We start from the raw sequence: 17,183 nt of genomic DNA, 5'->3' as shown, positions 1-17,183 counted from the left end.
CCTTGATGTCCTCGAATTCTGTTACAGCCTAACGCACATTGTCGTTCTTTGATGTCCTCATATTCTGTTACAGCCTAATACACGTTATCGTTCCTTGATTTCCTCGAATTCTGTTACAGCCTAATGCACATTGTCATTCCTTGATGTACTCGAATTCTGTTACAGCCTAATGCACATTGTCATTCCTTGATGTCCTCGATTTCTGTTACAGCCTAATGCATATTGTCGTTCCTTGATGTCCTCGAATTCTGTTATAGCCTAATGCATATTGTCGTTCTTTGAATTCCTCGAATTCTGTTACAGCCTAATGCACATTGTCATTCCTTGATGTCCTCGAATTCTGTTACCGCCTAATGCACATTGTCGTTCCTTGATGTCCTCGAATTCCGTTGCAGCCTAACGCACATTGTCGTTCCTTGATGTCCTTGAATTCTGTTACAGCCTAATGCACATTGTCATTCCTTGATTTCCTGGAATTCTGTTACAATCTAATGCACATTGTTGTTCCTTGATGTCCTCGAATTCTGTTACAGCCTAATGCACATTGTCGTTCCTTGATGTCCTCGAATTCTGTTACAGCCTAACGCACATTGTCATTCCTTGATGTCCTCGAATTCTGTTACAGCTTAACGCACATTGTCATTCCTTGATGACCTCGAATTCTGTTACAGCCTAACGCACATTGTCGTTCTTTGATGTCCTCGTATTCTGTTACAGCCTAATGCACATTGTAGTTCCTTGATGTCCCCGAATTCTGTTACAGCCTAATGCACATTGTCGTTCCTTGATGTCCTCGAATTCTGTTACAGCCTAATGCACATTGCGTTCTTTGATGTCCTCAAATTCGGTTACAGCCTAATGCATATTGTCGTTCCTTGATGTCCTCGAATTCTGTTACAGCCTAATGACATTGTCGTTCCTTGATGTCCTTGAACTTTGCTACAGCCTAACGCACATTGTCGTTCCTTGATGTTCTTGAATTCTGTTACAGCCTAATGCACATTTTCATTCCTTGATGTCCTCGAATTCTGTTACAGCCTAATGCACATTGTTGTTCCTTGATGTCCTTGAATTCTGTTACAGCCTAATGCATATTGCCATTCCTTGATGTCCTCGAATTCTGTTAGTCTAATGACATTGTCGTTCCTTGATGTCCCCGAATTCTCTTACAGCCAAACACACATTGTCGTTCCTTGATGTCCTCGAATTCTGTTACAGCCTAACGCACATTGTCATTCCTTGATGACCTTGAATTCTGTTACAGCCTAACGCACATTGTCATTCCTTGATGTCCACGAATTCCTTTACAGCCTAATGCACATTGTCGTTCCTTGATGTCCTCAAATTCTGTTACAGACCTAACGCACATTGTCATTCTTTGATGTCCTCGTATTCTGTTACAGCCTAATGCACATTGTAGTTCCTTGATGTCCCCGAATTCTGTTACAGCCTAATGCACATTGCGTTCTTTGATGTCCTCAAATTCTGTTACAGCCTAATGCATATTGTCGTTCCTTGATGTCCTCGAATTCTGTTACAGCCTAATGACATTGTCATTCCTTGATGTCCTTGAATTTTGCTACAGCCTAACGCACATTGTCTTTCCTTGATGTTCTTGAATTCTGTTACAGCCTAATGCACATTTTCATTCCTTGATGTCCTCGAATTCTGTTACAGCCTAATGACATTGTCATTCTTTGATGTCCTCGAATTCTGTTACAGCCTAATGCACATTGTCGTTCCTTGATGTCCTCGAATTCTGTTACAGCCTAATGCACATTGTCGTTCCTTGATGTCCACAAATCTTTTACAGCCTAATGCACATTGTCGTTCCTTGATGTCCTCGAATTCTGTTATAGCCTAACGCATATTGTCATTCCTTGATGACCTCGAATTCTGTTACAGCCTAACACACATTGTCGTTCCTTGATGTCCTCGAATTCTGTTACAGCCTAACGCACATTGTCGTTCCTTGATGTGCTTGAATTCTGTTACAGCCTAACGCACACTGTCATTCCTTGATGCCTTCGAATTCTGTTACAGCCTAATGATATTGTCGTTCCTTGATGTCCTCGAATTCTGTTACAGCCTAACCCACATTGTCGTTCCTTGATGTCCTCGAATTCTGTTACAGCCTAATGCACATTGTCGTTCCTTGATGTCCTCGACTTCTGTTACAGCCTAATGCACATTGTCATTCCTTGATTTCCTCAAATTCTGTTACAGCCTAATGCACATTGTTGTTCCTCGATGTCCTCGAATTCTGTTACAGCCCTAACGCACATTGTCGTTCCTTGATTTCCTCTAATTCTGTTATAGCCTAATGCACATTGTCGTTCCTTGATGTCCTCGAATTCTGTTACAGCCTAACGCACATTGTCATTCCTTGATGTCCTTGAATTCTTTTACAGCCTAATGACGTTGTCGTTCCTTGATGTCCTGGAATTCTTTTACAGCCTAATGCACATTGTCATTCCTTGATGTCCTCGAATTCTGTTACAGCCTAATGCACATTGTCGTTCCTTGATGTCCTCGAATTCTGTTACAGCCTAATGCACATTGTCGTTCCTTGATGTCCTCGAATTCTGTTACAGCCTAACGCACATTGTCATTCCTTGATGTCCTCGAATTCTGTTACAGCCTAACGCACATTGTCATTCCTTGATGACCTCGAATTCTGTTACAGCCTAACGCACATTGTCGTTCTTTGATGTCCTCATATTCTGTTACAGCCTAATGCACATTGTCGTTCCTTGATGTCCTCGAATTCTGTTACAGCCTAATGCACATTGTCATTCCTTGATGTCCTCGAATTCTGTTACAGCCTAATGCACATTGCGTTCTTTGATGTCCTCAAATTCTGTTACAGCCTAATGCATATTGTCGTTCCTTGATGTCCTTGAATTCTGTTACAGCCTAATGACATTGTCATTCCTTGATGTCCTTGAATTTTGCTACAGCCTAACGCACATTGTCTTTCCTTGATGTTCTTGAATTCTGTTACAGCCTAATGCACATTTTCATTCCTTGATGTCCTCGAACTCTGTTACAGCCTAATGCACATTGTTGTTCCTTGATGTCCTTGAATTCTGTTATAGCCTAATGCATATTGTCGTTCCTTGATGTCCTCGAATTCTGTTACAGTCTAATGACATTGTCGTTCTTTGATGTCCCCGAATTCTCTTACAGCCAAACACACATTGTCGTTCCTTGATGTCCTCGAATTCTGTTACAGCCTAACGCACATTGTCATTCCTTGATGACCTTGAATTCTGTTACAGCCTAACGCACATTGTCATTCCTTGATGTCCACGAATTCCTTTACAGCCTAATGCACATTGTCGTTCCTTGATGTCCTCAAATTCTGTTACAGACCTAACGCACATTGTCATTCTTTGATGTCCTCGTATTCTGTTACAGCCTAATGCACATTGTAGTTCCTTGATGTCCCCGAATTCTGTTACAGCCTAATGCACATTGCGTTCTTTGATGTCCTCAAATTCTGTTACAGCCTAATGCATATTGTCGTTCCTTGATGTCCTCGAATTCTGTTACAGCCTAATGACATTGTCATTCCTTGATGTCCTTGAATTTTGCTACAGCCTAACGCACATTGTCTTTCCTTGATGTTCTTGAATTCTGTTACAGCCTAATGCACATTTTCATTCCTTGATGTCCTCGAATTCTGTTACAGTCTAATGACATTGTCGTTCTTTGATGTCCTCGAATTCTGTTACAGCCTAACGCACATTGTCGTTCCTTGATGTCCTCGAATTCTGTTACAGCCTAACGCACATTGTCGTTCCTTGATGTCCACAAATCTTTTACAGCCTAATGCACATTGTCGTTCCTTGATGTCCTCGAATTCTGTTATAGCCTAACGCATATTGTCATTCCTTGATGACCTCGAATTCTGTTACAGCCTAACACACATTGTCGTTCCTTGATGTCCTCGAATTCTGTTACAGCCTAACGCACATTGTCGTTCCTTGATGTGCTTGAATTCTGTTACAGCCTAACGCACACTGTCATTCCTTCATGCCCTCGAATTCTGTTACAGCCTAATGATATTGTCGTTCCTTGATGTCCTCGAATTCTGTTACAGCCTAACCCACATTGTCGTTCCTTGATGTCCTCGAATTCTGTTACAGCCTAATGCACATTGTCATTCCTAGATGTCCTCAAATTCTGTTACAGCCTAATGCACATTGCCATTCCTTGATTTCCTCGCATTCTGTTACAATCTAATGCACATTGTTGTTCCTCGATGTCCTCGAATTCTGTTACAGCCCTAACACACATTGTCGTTCCTTGATGTCCTCGAATTCTGTTACAGCCTAATGCAGATTGTTGTTCCTTGATGTCCTCGAATTCTGTTACAGCCTAACGCACATTGTCATTCCCTGATGTCCTCGAATTCTGTTACAGCCTAATGACATTGTCGTTCCTTGATGTCCTCGAATTCTGTTACAGCCTAATGACATTGTCATTCTTTGATGTCCTCGAATTCTGTTACAGCCTAATGCACATTGTCGTTCCTTGATGTCCTCGAATTCTGTTACAGCCTAATGCACATTGTCGTTCCTTGATGTCCACAAATCTTTTACAGCCTAATGCACATTGTCGTTCCTTGATGTCCTCGAATTCTGTTATAGCCTAACGCATATTGTCATTCCTTGATGACCTCGAATTCTGTTACAGCCTAACACACATTGTCGTTCCTTGATGTCCTCGAATTCTGTTACAGCCTAACGCACATTGTCATTCCTTGATGTGCTTGAATTCTGTTACAGCCTAACGCACACTGTCATTCCTTGATGCCTTCGAATTCTGTTACAGCCTAATGATATTGTCGTTCCTTGATGTCCTCGAATTCTGTTACAGCCTAACTCACATTGTCGTTCCTTGATGTCCTCAAATTCTGTTACAGCCTAACGCACATTGTCATTCCTAGATGTCCTCAAATTCTGTTACAGCCTAATGCACATTGTCATTCCTTGATTTCCTCGCATTCTGTTACAATCTAATGCACATTGTTGTTCCTCGATGTCCTCGAATTCTGTTACAGCCCTAACACACATTGTCGTTCCTTGATGTCCTCGAATTCTGTTACAGCCTAATGCAGATTGTTGTTCCTTGATGTCCTCGAATTCTGTTACAGCCTAACGCACATTGTCATTCCCTGATGTCCTCGAATTCTGTTACAGCCTAATGACATTGTCGTTCCTTGATGTCCTCGAATTCTGTTACAGCCTAATGCACATTGTCATTCCTTAATGTCCTCAAATTCTCTTACAGCCTAACGCACATTGTCATTCCTTAATGTCCTTGAATTCTGTTACAGCCTAACGCACATTTTCATTCTTTGATGTCCTCGTATTCTGTTACAGCCTAATGCACATTATAGTTCCTTGATGTCCCCGAATTCTGTTACAGCCTAATGCACATTGTCATTCCTTGATGTCCTCGAATTCTGTTACAGCCTAATGCACATTGCATTCTTTGATGTCCTCAAATTCTGTTACAGCCTAATGCATATTGTTGTTTCTTGATGTCCTCGAATTCTGTTACAGCCTAATGACATTGTCGTTCCTTGATGTCCTCGAATTTTGTTACAGCCTAATGCACATTGTCGTTCCTTGATGTTCTCGAATTCTGTTACAGCCTAATGCACATTGTGATTCCTTGATGTCCTTGAATTCTGTTACAGCCTAATGCACATTGTTGTTCCTTGATGTCCTCGAATTCTGTTACAGCCTAATGCATATTGTCGTTCCTTGATGTCCTCGAATTCTGTTACAGCCTAATGACATTGTCGTTCTTTGATGTTCTCGAATTTTGTTACAGCCTAACGCACATTGTCGTTCCTTGATGTTCTCGAATTCTGTTACAGCCTAATGCACATTGTCATTCCTTGATGTCCTCGAATTCTGTTACAGCCTAATGCACATTGTTGTTCCTTGATGTCCTCGAATTCTGTTACAGCCTAACGCACATTGTCGTTCCTTGATGTCCTCGAATTCTGTTACAGCCTAATGCACATTGTCATTCCTTGATTTTTTCGAATTCTGTTACAATCTAATTCACATTGTTGTTCCTCGATGTCCTCAAATTCTGTTACAGCCCTAACGCACATTGTCGTTCCTTGATGTCCTCGAATTCTGTTACAGCCTAATGCACATTGTCGTTCCTTGATGTCCTCGAACTCTGTTACAGCCTAACTCACATTGTCATTCCTTGATGTCCTCGAATTCTGTTACAGCCTAATGACATTGTCGTTCCTTGATGTCCTTGAATTCTGTTACAGCCTAATGCACATTGTCATTTCTTGATGTCCTCAAATTCTGTTACAGCTTAACGCACATTGTCATTCCTTAATGACCTCGAATTCTGTTACAGCCTAACGCACATTGTCGTTCTTTGATGTCCTCGTATTCTGTTACAGCCTAATGCACATTGTAGTTCCTTGATGTCCCCGAATTCTGTTACAGCCTAATGCACATTGTAATTCCTTGATGTCCTCGAATTCTGTTACAGCTTAATGCACATTGCGTTCTTTGATGTCCTCAAATTCTGTTACAGCCTAATGCATATTGCCGTTCCTTGATGTCCTCAAATTCTGTTATAGCCTAATGACATTGTCATTCCTTGATGTCCTCGAATTTTGTATCAGCCTAACGCACATTGTCGTTCCTTGATGTTCTCGAATTCTGTTACAGCCTAATGCACATTGTCATTCCTTGATGTCCTTGAATTCTGTTACAGCCTAATGCACATTGTTGTTCCTTGATGTCCTCGAATTCTGTTACAGCCTAATGCTTATTGTCATTCCTTGATGACCTCGAATTCTGTTACAGTCTAATTCTGTTACAGCCTAACGCACATTGTCGTTCTTTGATGTCCTCGTATTCTGTTACAGCCTAACGCACGTTGTCGTTCCATGATGTCCTCGAATTCTGTTACAGCACCTTAGCCCAAAGGTTCCTGGAAATTATAAACTCAAATGCTATGGAACAACTAGTCACCAGTCCCACAAGAGGGGACAACCCCCAGCCCAGAAAACCACAGTGAAAAACTTCTCAAAAGCGATCTTCTCACTTCTCAAAACCGAAGTGGAATCCTTCAAGGCCCCAGGGCCAGTGGAAACTACGGCCCAAACTGCAGAATCCTATATAAATGCATTCTGCGGACATCTCCAAGAATGCATGGATCATGCTATCCCAAACAAAGCCAAGACCCAATCATCCAAAGGCAGGCGTCCAGTCTGGTGGACCCTGCCATAAATAAACTGTACAACAGAAGGAGGAAGCTACTACATGATAGAGCAAAATCCCTAATAGGGAAGGCATCTCTGATCAGTACTAGCAAAAAATTACGATCCCTCATAAAATCCTCCAAGGCCAGCTTCGAGAGAAAAATTGCACAGGACACCAAAGACAATCATAAGACTTTTTTCAGTTATGTTAGGAACCTGGGATGCAACTCCCAGACTTGTTCTGAGTTGATTCTAAATGACAAAAAATACACTGAACCCACAGACATCGCCACTATCCTGGCAGACAGGTTCAGTGCAAACTTCTCCACCCCCCCCCCCCAAAAGAGCAAGTATCTATCCCGGCAGACGGCTGTCTCCCAAACATCTCTGATGCTCAGGTGAAGGCTGCCCTCTCCAAAGCAAAAAACACTGCTTCCATGGGACCAGATGGCGTCCCAGGTTGCGTCCTACATGAACTCCAAGAGGATCTAATCCCTCAAATAAAACAGCTATACAATCTCAGCCTCACTACATGATATGTGCCCACAGAATGGCGTACAGCAACAGTGGTCCCACTCCGCAAAGGTGGAGCCTCTACGGACCCTGGAAACTATCGCCCCATAAGCCTGACTAGCTTAGTCTGCAAGGCTATGGAGAGGATCATCATGGAGCTCATAAACAAAGACATTGGGGACCTACAGACACTAGATCCTACCCAGTTCGGCTTTGTCAAGGGCAGATCCTGCCTTTTGAACCTGGTTGACTTCTTTGAAACAGTCACCAAAGCCATAGATGAATGGAAGGTAGTCCACACAGCCTATCTGGACCTTGCAAAGGCATTTGACACAATACCCTACTCAGGCATCATAGAAAAGCTATCCAGCTTAAATATAAACCCCTATGTCACAAGATGGGTCGCAAACTGGCTCAAAGACAGAACCCACAGAGTGAGAGTTGCTGGAGCCATGTCAGACTCGAAACCGGTCACAAGTGGCGTCCCACAGGGTTCTATCCTGGGACCACTCTTGTTCGGTATATACTTTTCCGAGGTACAGGCAAATGTGGAAGGACTATGGCTCACCAAGTTTGCAGACGACTGCAAACTGGGCGTCATAATCGACTCTCCAGCTGACACGAACATCCTTCAAAAAGGTCTCACAGTGACAGATAACTGGTGCCAGCGCCATGGTTTAAAGCTAAATGCCAAAAAATGTATAGTCATACCCTTTGGCGAAAACAATGTGCCCACAAATTACCACATAGGCAGAAACCCATTAAGTACAGAGAAAGTTATTAGGGACCTGGGGACCCAAGTTGATAGCAATCTCTCCTTTGAAAACCACATTGCCAAAGTGGTTAGAAAGACCTTCTACATAGCCCACCTCATCACGAAGGGTTTCACATCTAGATCAAGTGAGGTAATCGTGCCCCTTTATTCATCCCTTATCAGGCCCATCATAGAATACAATGCCCCTTTTGGGATGTACCTTACCCGACACCTGCAGCAATTAGAGAGACCCCAAAAGTATCTCACCAAGAGGATCAAGGGTCTCAAACAGATGCCATATGCTGCTCAGTTAAAAAAACTCCAGCTCTACTCAATTGCATACCGCCTACTTCGAGGCGATCTATGCCTGACATACAAAGCTATGTCAAATCCAGAATTAATGGACATGCTCCACCTCAGTAAATTTAAATCCCTTAGAGCCACACGCTCGAGGGACTTGAACCTCAGCACAGAAATAAATAGAACTTGCTGGAAGGACAGGTTCATAACCCAGAGGCTCCCTTCGCTCTGGAATAGAATTCCAGTTCATGTGAGGCAGAGCACCTCACTGAATCTCTTCAAGAAGAATCTCGATAGGTGGATGGGGGATCGTAGTTTGTCCCAGGGATTACTCCCATGTCACTATTAGACAGAGGCACAGTAAACTAAACCTTAAAAAGGGCACAGTATACTCAAATCAAGGGGTGGCGTAAGCCATACAGAATTGGGCTAGGCTTATAATTGCCCCAGGGCAGATAGCCTAGTATGAACCTCTGAACCTATGACATTGTCGTTCCTTGATGTCCTTGAATTCTGTTACAGCCTAACGCACATTGTCGTTCCTTGATGTCCTCGAATTCTGTTACAGCCTAACGCACATTGTCGTTCTTTGATGTCCTCGAATTCTGTTACAGCCTAATGCACATTGTCGTTCCTTGATGTCCTCGAATTCTGTTACAGCCTAATGCATATTGTCTTTCCTTGATGTCCTCGAATTTTGTTACAGCCTAATGCACATTGTCATTCCTTGATTTCCACCGATTCTGTTACAGCCTAATGCACATTGTCGTTCCTTGATGTCCTTGAATTCTGTTACAGCCTAATGCACATTGTCGTTCCTTGATGTCCTCGAATTCTGTTACAGCCTAATGCATATTGTCATTCCTTGATGTCCTCGAATTCTGTTACAGCCTAATGCACATTGTCGTTCCTTGATGTCCTCGAATTCTGTTACAGTCTAATGAACATTGTCGTTCCTTGATGTCCTCGAATTCTGTTACAGCCTAATGCACATTGTCACTCCTTGATTTCCTCGAATTCTGTTACAGCCTAATGCACATTGTTGTTCCTTGATGTCCTCGAATTCTGTTACAGCCTAACGCACATTGTCGTTCCTTGATGTCCTCGACTTCTGTTACAGCCTAATGCACATTGTCATTCCTTGATTTCCTCAAATTCTTTTACAGCCTAATGCACATTGTCGTTCCTTGATGTCCTCGAATTCTGTTACAGCCTAATGCACTTTGTCATTTTTTGATGTCCTCGAATTCTGTTACAGCCTAATGCACACTGTCGTTCCTTGATGTCCTCGAATTCTTTTGCAGCCTAATGCACATTGTCGTTCCTTGATGTCCTTGAATTCTGTTGCAGCCTAAAGCACATTGTCCTTCCTTGATGTCCTCGAATTCTGTTACAGCCTAATGCACATTGTCGTTCCTTGATGTCCTCGAATTCTGTTACAGCCTAATGCATATTGTCGTTTCTTGATGTTTTCAAATTCTGTTATAGCCTAATGTACATTGTCGTTCCTTGATGTCCTCGAATTGTGTTACAGCCTAATGACATTGTCGTTCCTTGATGTCCTCGAATTCTGTTACAGCCTAACGCACATTGTCATTCCTTGATGTCCTCGAATTCTTTTACACCCTAACGCACATTTCGTTTCTACTTCATGTCATTTTTCTCTTCTTGCTTTTCAGATTTTCTGTTTGATTAACTAGCAAACTTCTTTTTTTTTCTTTTATTTTTTTTTTTTTTTTTGTTTGTTTGTGGGGGTGTGAGTGTTGGCTGGATAACTGTACTTATTTTCTTTGGCTTCTATTGAGCTCACATGTATATTCTTGCCAGTAAAACATTTAAAATGTACATTTGAAAATCCCAGTTCTCTTCCTGGGTATATGCAGACCAGAATGGCGATATATGATTCTGTCATTTTAAGGTGGATCCCCTAGTAACTAGTTAAACCCCAAACCTGAAGTTACATATTCCTGGTACAGATTATCTGTACAACAGACAGTTGCCACTAACATACAACACACCATATTTGCTTCTCTGAGTTCTTCACAAGTTTTATGCTGTTCCAAACTGCTCAGGTTCATTTCCCAGCCAGACTTATATATATCATAGTATATAATGAAGTACTTGTGCCCTCCTTCATTAAATACTCAACATTTCTGAGGACATGACCCAGCTCCTTGTAGCCATGGCACCAGTCAAGATTACTGCCTCCATGTCCCCTGTTTTTCCTAGCTCCATTATAATAACCATGGAGATCTTTGCCACGATTCATTTCTTTCATCCTTTTCTGGGTTCTAGCACATTCTTATCTCAGTTTTTCCCTTGGTATCAGGGACCCTCAACAGAAGAAACAGCTTCCAACAAAACATTACATATTCTGCAATGAGTGGTACAGCTCAACATACATACACACACCCACACACACACACACACACACACACACACACACACACACACACACACACACACACACACACACACACACACACACACACACACACACACACACACACACACACACACACACACACACACACACACACACACACACCAGTTATACCCAGAGGTAAAGTTACTGAACACAAGTACTTTGATTTTAGTGATACTTGTTTTTCTTTATTTTTGTTGCTTATTTTTCTGACGTTGTTGCTACTATCAAGAACAGGAATGTATTTCTACTTGTGCTGGTAATATATGGCTTGTAGCAAGCTTAGATGTAGTCCAGTTAGTGTTTGTTAATGTGTGAAGCTGTCCTAAGATGGTGCATGCACTAATGTTAAACAAACACTTTGAATACATTAAACAACATTATTGATATTATTTTGGAATGGGTGAAACTTTTTTTTTATTTTTGTAGCTCAGAAATGCAAATGAAAATATCTGATTGGTCTTACCGCATTAACTAATCTAACTTTGACTTAATTGTGCGCCAGTTAAGTGCTTTTAGTCATACAAGGTAAGGCACCTTTCCTCCCCTTTTATCGGATTGGTTGTAAATGTATCTAAGTTAGTACCACCTTTTACGCAAGTGCAAAACAGTCAGCATTTTCTGCTATTTTTCCCATTTACCTAAATGTAAACAGATAAAAGTGGCATTGTCATTAATACAGGCCATTCTGAGGTGCTAATGTGTGTTACAACATATCATACCCTGGAGCCTTTAAGCACAATTGTCACAGGTTCATCATGGTGGGACCCAAGGGATGATAAGATGCAGAAGGTAAGTGAAGTACATAGTTACTATTCTGATACACGTTTTACAGTGCAATGAAAAAGTATTTGCCCCCTTCCTGATTTCTTATTTCTTTGCATGTTTGTCACACTTAAATGTTTCAGATCATCAAACAAATTTAAATATTAAAAACAAAGAATAATGCTCACTACACTCTGTTTGCCTGATAATAAACAAGACTTATAAATTGCAACAAACAGGCTTAAATAGTCATTGCTGTGTTCACAAGTCACCATGTCACAAAGTCAAAGTTGTAACAAAACCGCTTTATGGTCTTAATCCAGTAAAGAGTCATTCGGCCCACTTCACTGTCAGAACAGCCAGCATGAAAAATCCGTCCAGAAACGCTTATTAGAACATAGGTTAATCCAATCTTCACTGTGATGGCCTGATGAAGATTCGCTGAAAGCGCTAACCCTGTGTTCTAATTATTTTAATAAACGTGGTTTCTACTGGACGCTTGGATTTATTTTTACATGCTGGCTGCGTGTTTTTTCTACAAGCTATTGCCCAGTGGATGAGTAGGTTCGAATGAACACTCTATGGTGATTTTGACTCTTTTTTACTGGATTAAGAGTTCGCAAAGTAAAGCGGTTTGTGTTACAGCTTCGTTTCTTTTTGTGGAACATTTGGTTACCTTTTGTGACTGACTTGAATTGAACACAGCAAGTATACTTCCCACTATTTAAGCCTGTTTTTTTTGTTGAAATTTAAATATTAGACAAAGATAATCCAAGTAAACACAAAATGCAGTTTTTAAGTGATGATTTTATTTATTAAGGGAAAAAAAAATATCCAAACCTACATGGCCCTATGTGAAAAAGTAATTGCCCCCTAAACCTAATAACTGGTTGTGTCACCCTTAGCAGCCACAACTGCAGTCAAGCATTTGCGATAACTGGCAATGAGTCTTTCACATCGCTGTTGAGGAATTTTGGCCCACTCTTCTTTGCAGAATTGTTTTAATTCAGCCGCATTGGAGGGTTTCCAAGCATGAACCGCCTTTTTAAGGTCATGCCACAGCATCTCAATTGGATTGAAGTCTGGACTTTGACTAGGCCACGCCAGAACCTTCATTTTGTTTTTTTTCTAAGCCATTCAATGGTGGACTTGCTGGTGTGTTTTGGATCATTGTCCTGCTGCAGAACCCAAGTGCACTTCAGCTTGAGGTCACGAACTGATGGCCGGAGATTCTCCGTCAGGATTTTTTGGTAGAGAGCAGAATTCATGGTTCCATCAATCGCAGCAAGTCATCCAGGTCAAGAAGCAGCAAAGCAGCCCCAGACCATCACACTTCCACCTCAATGTTTGACTGTTGGCATGATGTTCTTTTTCTGAAATGCTGTGTTACTTTTATGGCAGATGTAATGGGACGCACACCTCCCAAAAAGTTCAACTTTTGTTTCGTCGGCCCACAGAATATTTTCCCAAAAGTCTTGGGGATCATCAAGATGTTTTTTGGCAAAAGTGAGATGAGCCTTTATGTTCTTTTTGGTCAGCAGTGGTTTTTGCCTTGGAACTCTGCCATGCATGCCATTTTTGCCCAGTCTCTTTCTTATGGTTGAGTCATGAACACTGACCGTAACTGAGGCAAGTGAGGCCTGCAGTTCTCTAGATGTTGTTCTGGGTTCTTTTGTGACCTCTTGGAAGAGTCGTCGCTACGCTCTTGGGGTAATTTTTGTAGGCCGGCCACTCCTGGGAAGGTTCACCACTGTTCCATGTTTTCTCCTTTTGTGGATAATGGCTCTCACCATGGTTCGCTGGAGTCCCAAAGCTTTAGAAATGGCTTTGTAACATTTTTCAGACTGATAGATGTCAATTTGTTTCTCATCTGTTCCAGAATTTCTTTAGATCGCTGCATGATGTCTTCCTTTTTTGGATCTATTGGCCTACTTCACTTTGTCTGACAGGTTTTATTTAAGTGATCTCTTGATTCAACAGGTCTGGCAGTAATCCGGCCTGGGTGTGGCTAGAGAAATTGAACTCAGCTTTCCCAAAAATGTGATTAACCACAGTTACTTCATGATTTAACAAGAGGGGCAATTACTTTTTCACATAGGACCATAAAGGTTTGGATAGTTTTTTTCCTTAAATAAAATCATCACTTAAAAACTGCATTTTATGTTTACTTGGGTTATCTTTGTCTAATATTTAAATTTGTTTGATGATCTGAAACATTTAAGTGTGACAAGCATGCAAAGCAATAAGAAATCAGGAAGGGGACAAATACTTTTTCAGTGCACTGTATATTAATACAAAAGAGGTGTAAACATTTCTGAAATCAAAGCTGATCTGACTGAAATGTGTTTGCCATTAAGACAAGAAGGTGTTGGACACTTTCTGCTCTGCCTTGATGTAAACAGATGTACTATAGACATTCTGTAAAGAACAATGATGGAACGAGGGCAGCGAATGTCTACCCACTTGTCCAGCATCATATCTCATCATCTCACTGTGCTGCTCTTCTGTTTTCAGGATGGTGCAACAGTTCTCCGTAGACTTTGAGAAACGGATTGAAGGCTCTGGGGACCAGGTGGATACACTGGAATTGTCAGGTGGTGCCAAAATCAATCGCATCTTCCACGAGCGGTTCCCATTTGAATTAGTAAAGGTGAATGTTGCTTAATGTTATCTGGCCAGGGTTCTGTCAATGGAGCTCAATTGCATAGATCCTGTATGTCATATGCTGCGCAGTTCATTACCGTCTCCATTATAGTCATAGAACTGCTAGGTAATCTGGTTTACTAATTGGCTGTCTGTAGTATCTGTCATACCTGTAGACATGTTTTCTCTCAGGTCTCTGCTATGAAGGCATAAGACTCTAGATGCCCATTGTCATCAGTTGTACCTTAACAATGTGATAGGCCGCTATCGCACACTGTATAGCAGCAGTTATTGGTTGTATGTTTTTGATGATGGCGGTACACTGTAAATAATTAAATCACCAGTATTGCAAACTTTGCTTTATTAATAGGTTTACAATCACTGACAGAATACCTTAAATTTCATTTCCAGCTGTTGTCCAGTACTAGTTTGCCTGCCATGCATAATGTAATTAGGGATGTTTTTCTTTATAAGTTTGTTCCCCTTTTCCAACCTGATCATCTAGCCATGTTATCTGATGTTTCTGTATTGTTTGTAATTATACTTTGTATTGAATCATGTCTTTGGAGCTTTTCTCCCCAGGCCTCTACTGAAAATGGACATATACCCAGTTAGACTAGCCTGGTCAACAAATGTAAAATAAATAAATAAATAAATGTTTATCCACCAATTAATCCTTTTATTCTCCAGTTCTGTCTGCCAAACCAAGTAGTAGGGGTAACAGCTGAGGACTATATGGCTATCAACTGTGTCTGATCTACCCTAATACTCACCCTGCAGTGCTGTAACACTTGGCATGTGATTCCACATTGACCTCTGGCTACAGGATAGGCAAAGGAGATGACCATTCAGCCACTTCTGCTGTGGCTATGACCTAGTGCCTACTTAGTAGGCCTAATATCCTCCCTCCCCCAAGATGGTCAAGCCAGCATAGGCTGCTTATTCTGATTCCCTGCCCTCAGCTTACAGCCAAAAAGTCCTTCTAGAAGCTCATCTACATCACCCAATACTGGTAAGAAACTTCTTACAGTGTCCCCCATGAAGTAGACTTTCTCTATATATACCTGGCAAAAATTTAAGCTCAACCTTCTAGTCACCCAGAGTGGTTTTAAAGGTCACTAGAAAAGTACTCTGCTTGATATACAAGGACAGGCTATTCCAGAAATGGGGATTCATTGTGTTAGGTATTGGTCATCGCCTGTAGTGTTGCTGATGTGATGGATACATTTGAGTCTCTAGAGAGGGTGTTTGCATGAGTTTGAACAATGCTGACTTGTTTGTAGCATGGAAACCTAATCAGAACTCGTCCCTTAGGAGTCTGTATGACACCAAGTGGAAGGACAGGGCTTTTAGTCCGTCAGAGTGGCTAAGAGTGCTGTGACCCAAGACCATCTTGATGAGGAACTGTTGAGGTCACTCAAGCTGGTTTACTTACTTAGTGAGGCACATACCAAAGGGTGCATTATATTCAGTGATGGCCCTAATAAGGGATGAAAAAAGTGGGGCTATAACTACTTTAGACCTTGTGGAAATACCACGAAGCATACATTGTCAAGGGAGAAGGATTTTCACAACTCAAAGCTTTTAAAGCTGTTTTAGCTCCTGCTGGTGTTCTGTGGTGGCCTGCATTGACTGCTGTTGCACTTTAGTGTGAGTCTAGAATTTAACAGCACTTAGAGCTGCTTAGCTAAAGTTTAACCACCAACCTGACAATAGGCAGGTGTGCTTTACAAGCCCATCTTTTTCCTTAGTTCAGGGTATAATAATGCCACACCATGCACCACAAAATTGTTAGGAAATACTGTGTTATATTGTTGGTTAAAGCTGTTTTGCTTTTGGACTTCTTATCCATTGTTTTCTGAAGCCAAGTTAGTTGGAGAAAGTATTGCTCTTCATACTTAAACTTTTGGTTTGGAAATGGAAATTACTTGTTAAGATTAAAAATGGCAAACAGCAGTACTGAATGCCTAAAGGATTTTCTGTAGCATCCTAAGATAAGTGTAAAGTGTTGTTGGATATAAGCAGTCAGGCTTCCAAGGAAGGTGAATCCTTTCCTTACTGTATAGCATAGATTGGTCATGTGAACAAACCACAGTAGATCTCTAATGAAGTAAACACAAGTGTCTAATGAAATAAATACACATATCTTAGACAAAAAAGTGTAGGTCCTTTGCACAATACATGCATTTCTCTGCTGTTAGATCAGATTACACCTCGGCATATTCTAAGGGAGGCATGCATTTCACTTGAAATATGATTGTAATCATCATCAACCTCCCCTTATCCCATTTTTTACATGGGATTGGAGTTTTGTTTCAGCTCTCACCATCTCTCTCTTCAATGCTACTCTCCTACCTTTTTCAACACTCATGCCTGAGTGTCACAGGTACTGTCTCACACAAACCGTCCACCTCTTTGATAGACTCCTTTGTTTCCTCTTGCCTTGTTCCATTCTGCCCCAAATCTTCTTCAGCAGATTGCCTTCTTCTTTTCTGCATATGTGCGTAAACCAGCGTAATCTGCTCTCT

General features: G+C 41.3%; 1 protein-coding gene across 3 annotated transcripts in view; it reads left to right on the top strand.

The window, feature by feature from the left end:
- The window catches only part of DNM3 (dynamin 3), a 2,680,418-nt gene that overhangs the window by 824,949 nt on the left and 1,838,286 nt on the right, over positions 1 to 17,183 (top strand). For all 3 annotated transcript variants that reach the window (XM_044085220.1, XM_044085219.1, XM_044085218.1), the window contains exon 8: positions 14,527 to 14,662. In XM_044085220.1, the coding sequence (XP_043941155.1) occupies positions 14,527 to 14,662 (136 nt within the window). The remainder of the gene's footprint in view (positions 1 to 14,526; positions 14,663 to 17,183) is intronic.

The sequence above is a fragment of the Protopterus annectens genome, chromosome 10.part0 (genome assembly GCF_019279795.1).
Source record: "Protopterus annectens isolate FY-2018-M chromosome 10.part0, PAN1.0, whole genome shotgun sequence".
Classification (NCBI taxonomy): Eukaryota; Metazoa; Chordata; order Ceratodontiformes; family Protopteridae; genus Protopterus; species Protopterus annectens.
The sequence above is the reverse complement of the archived record's forward strand: the minus strand, read 5'-3'. Positions and strand labels throughout refer to the sequence as shown.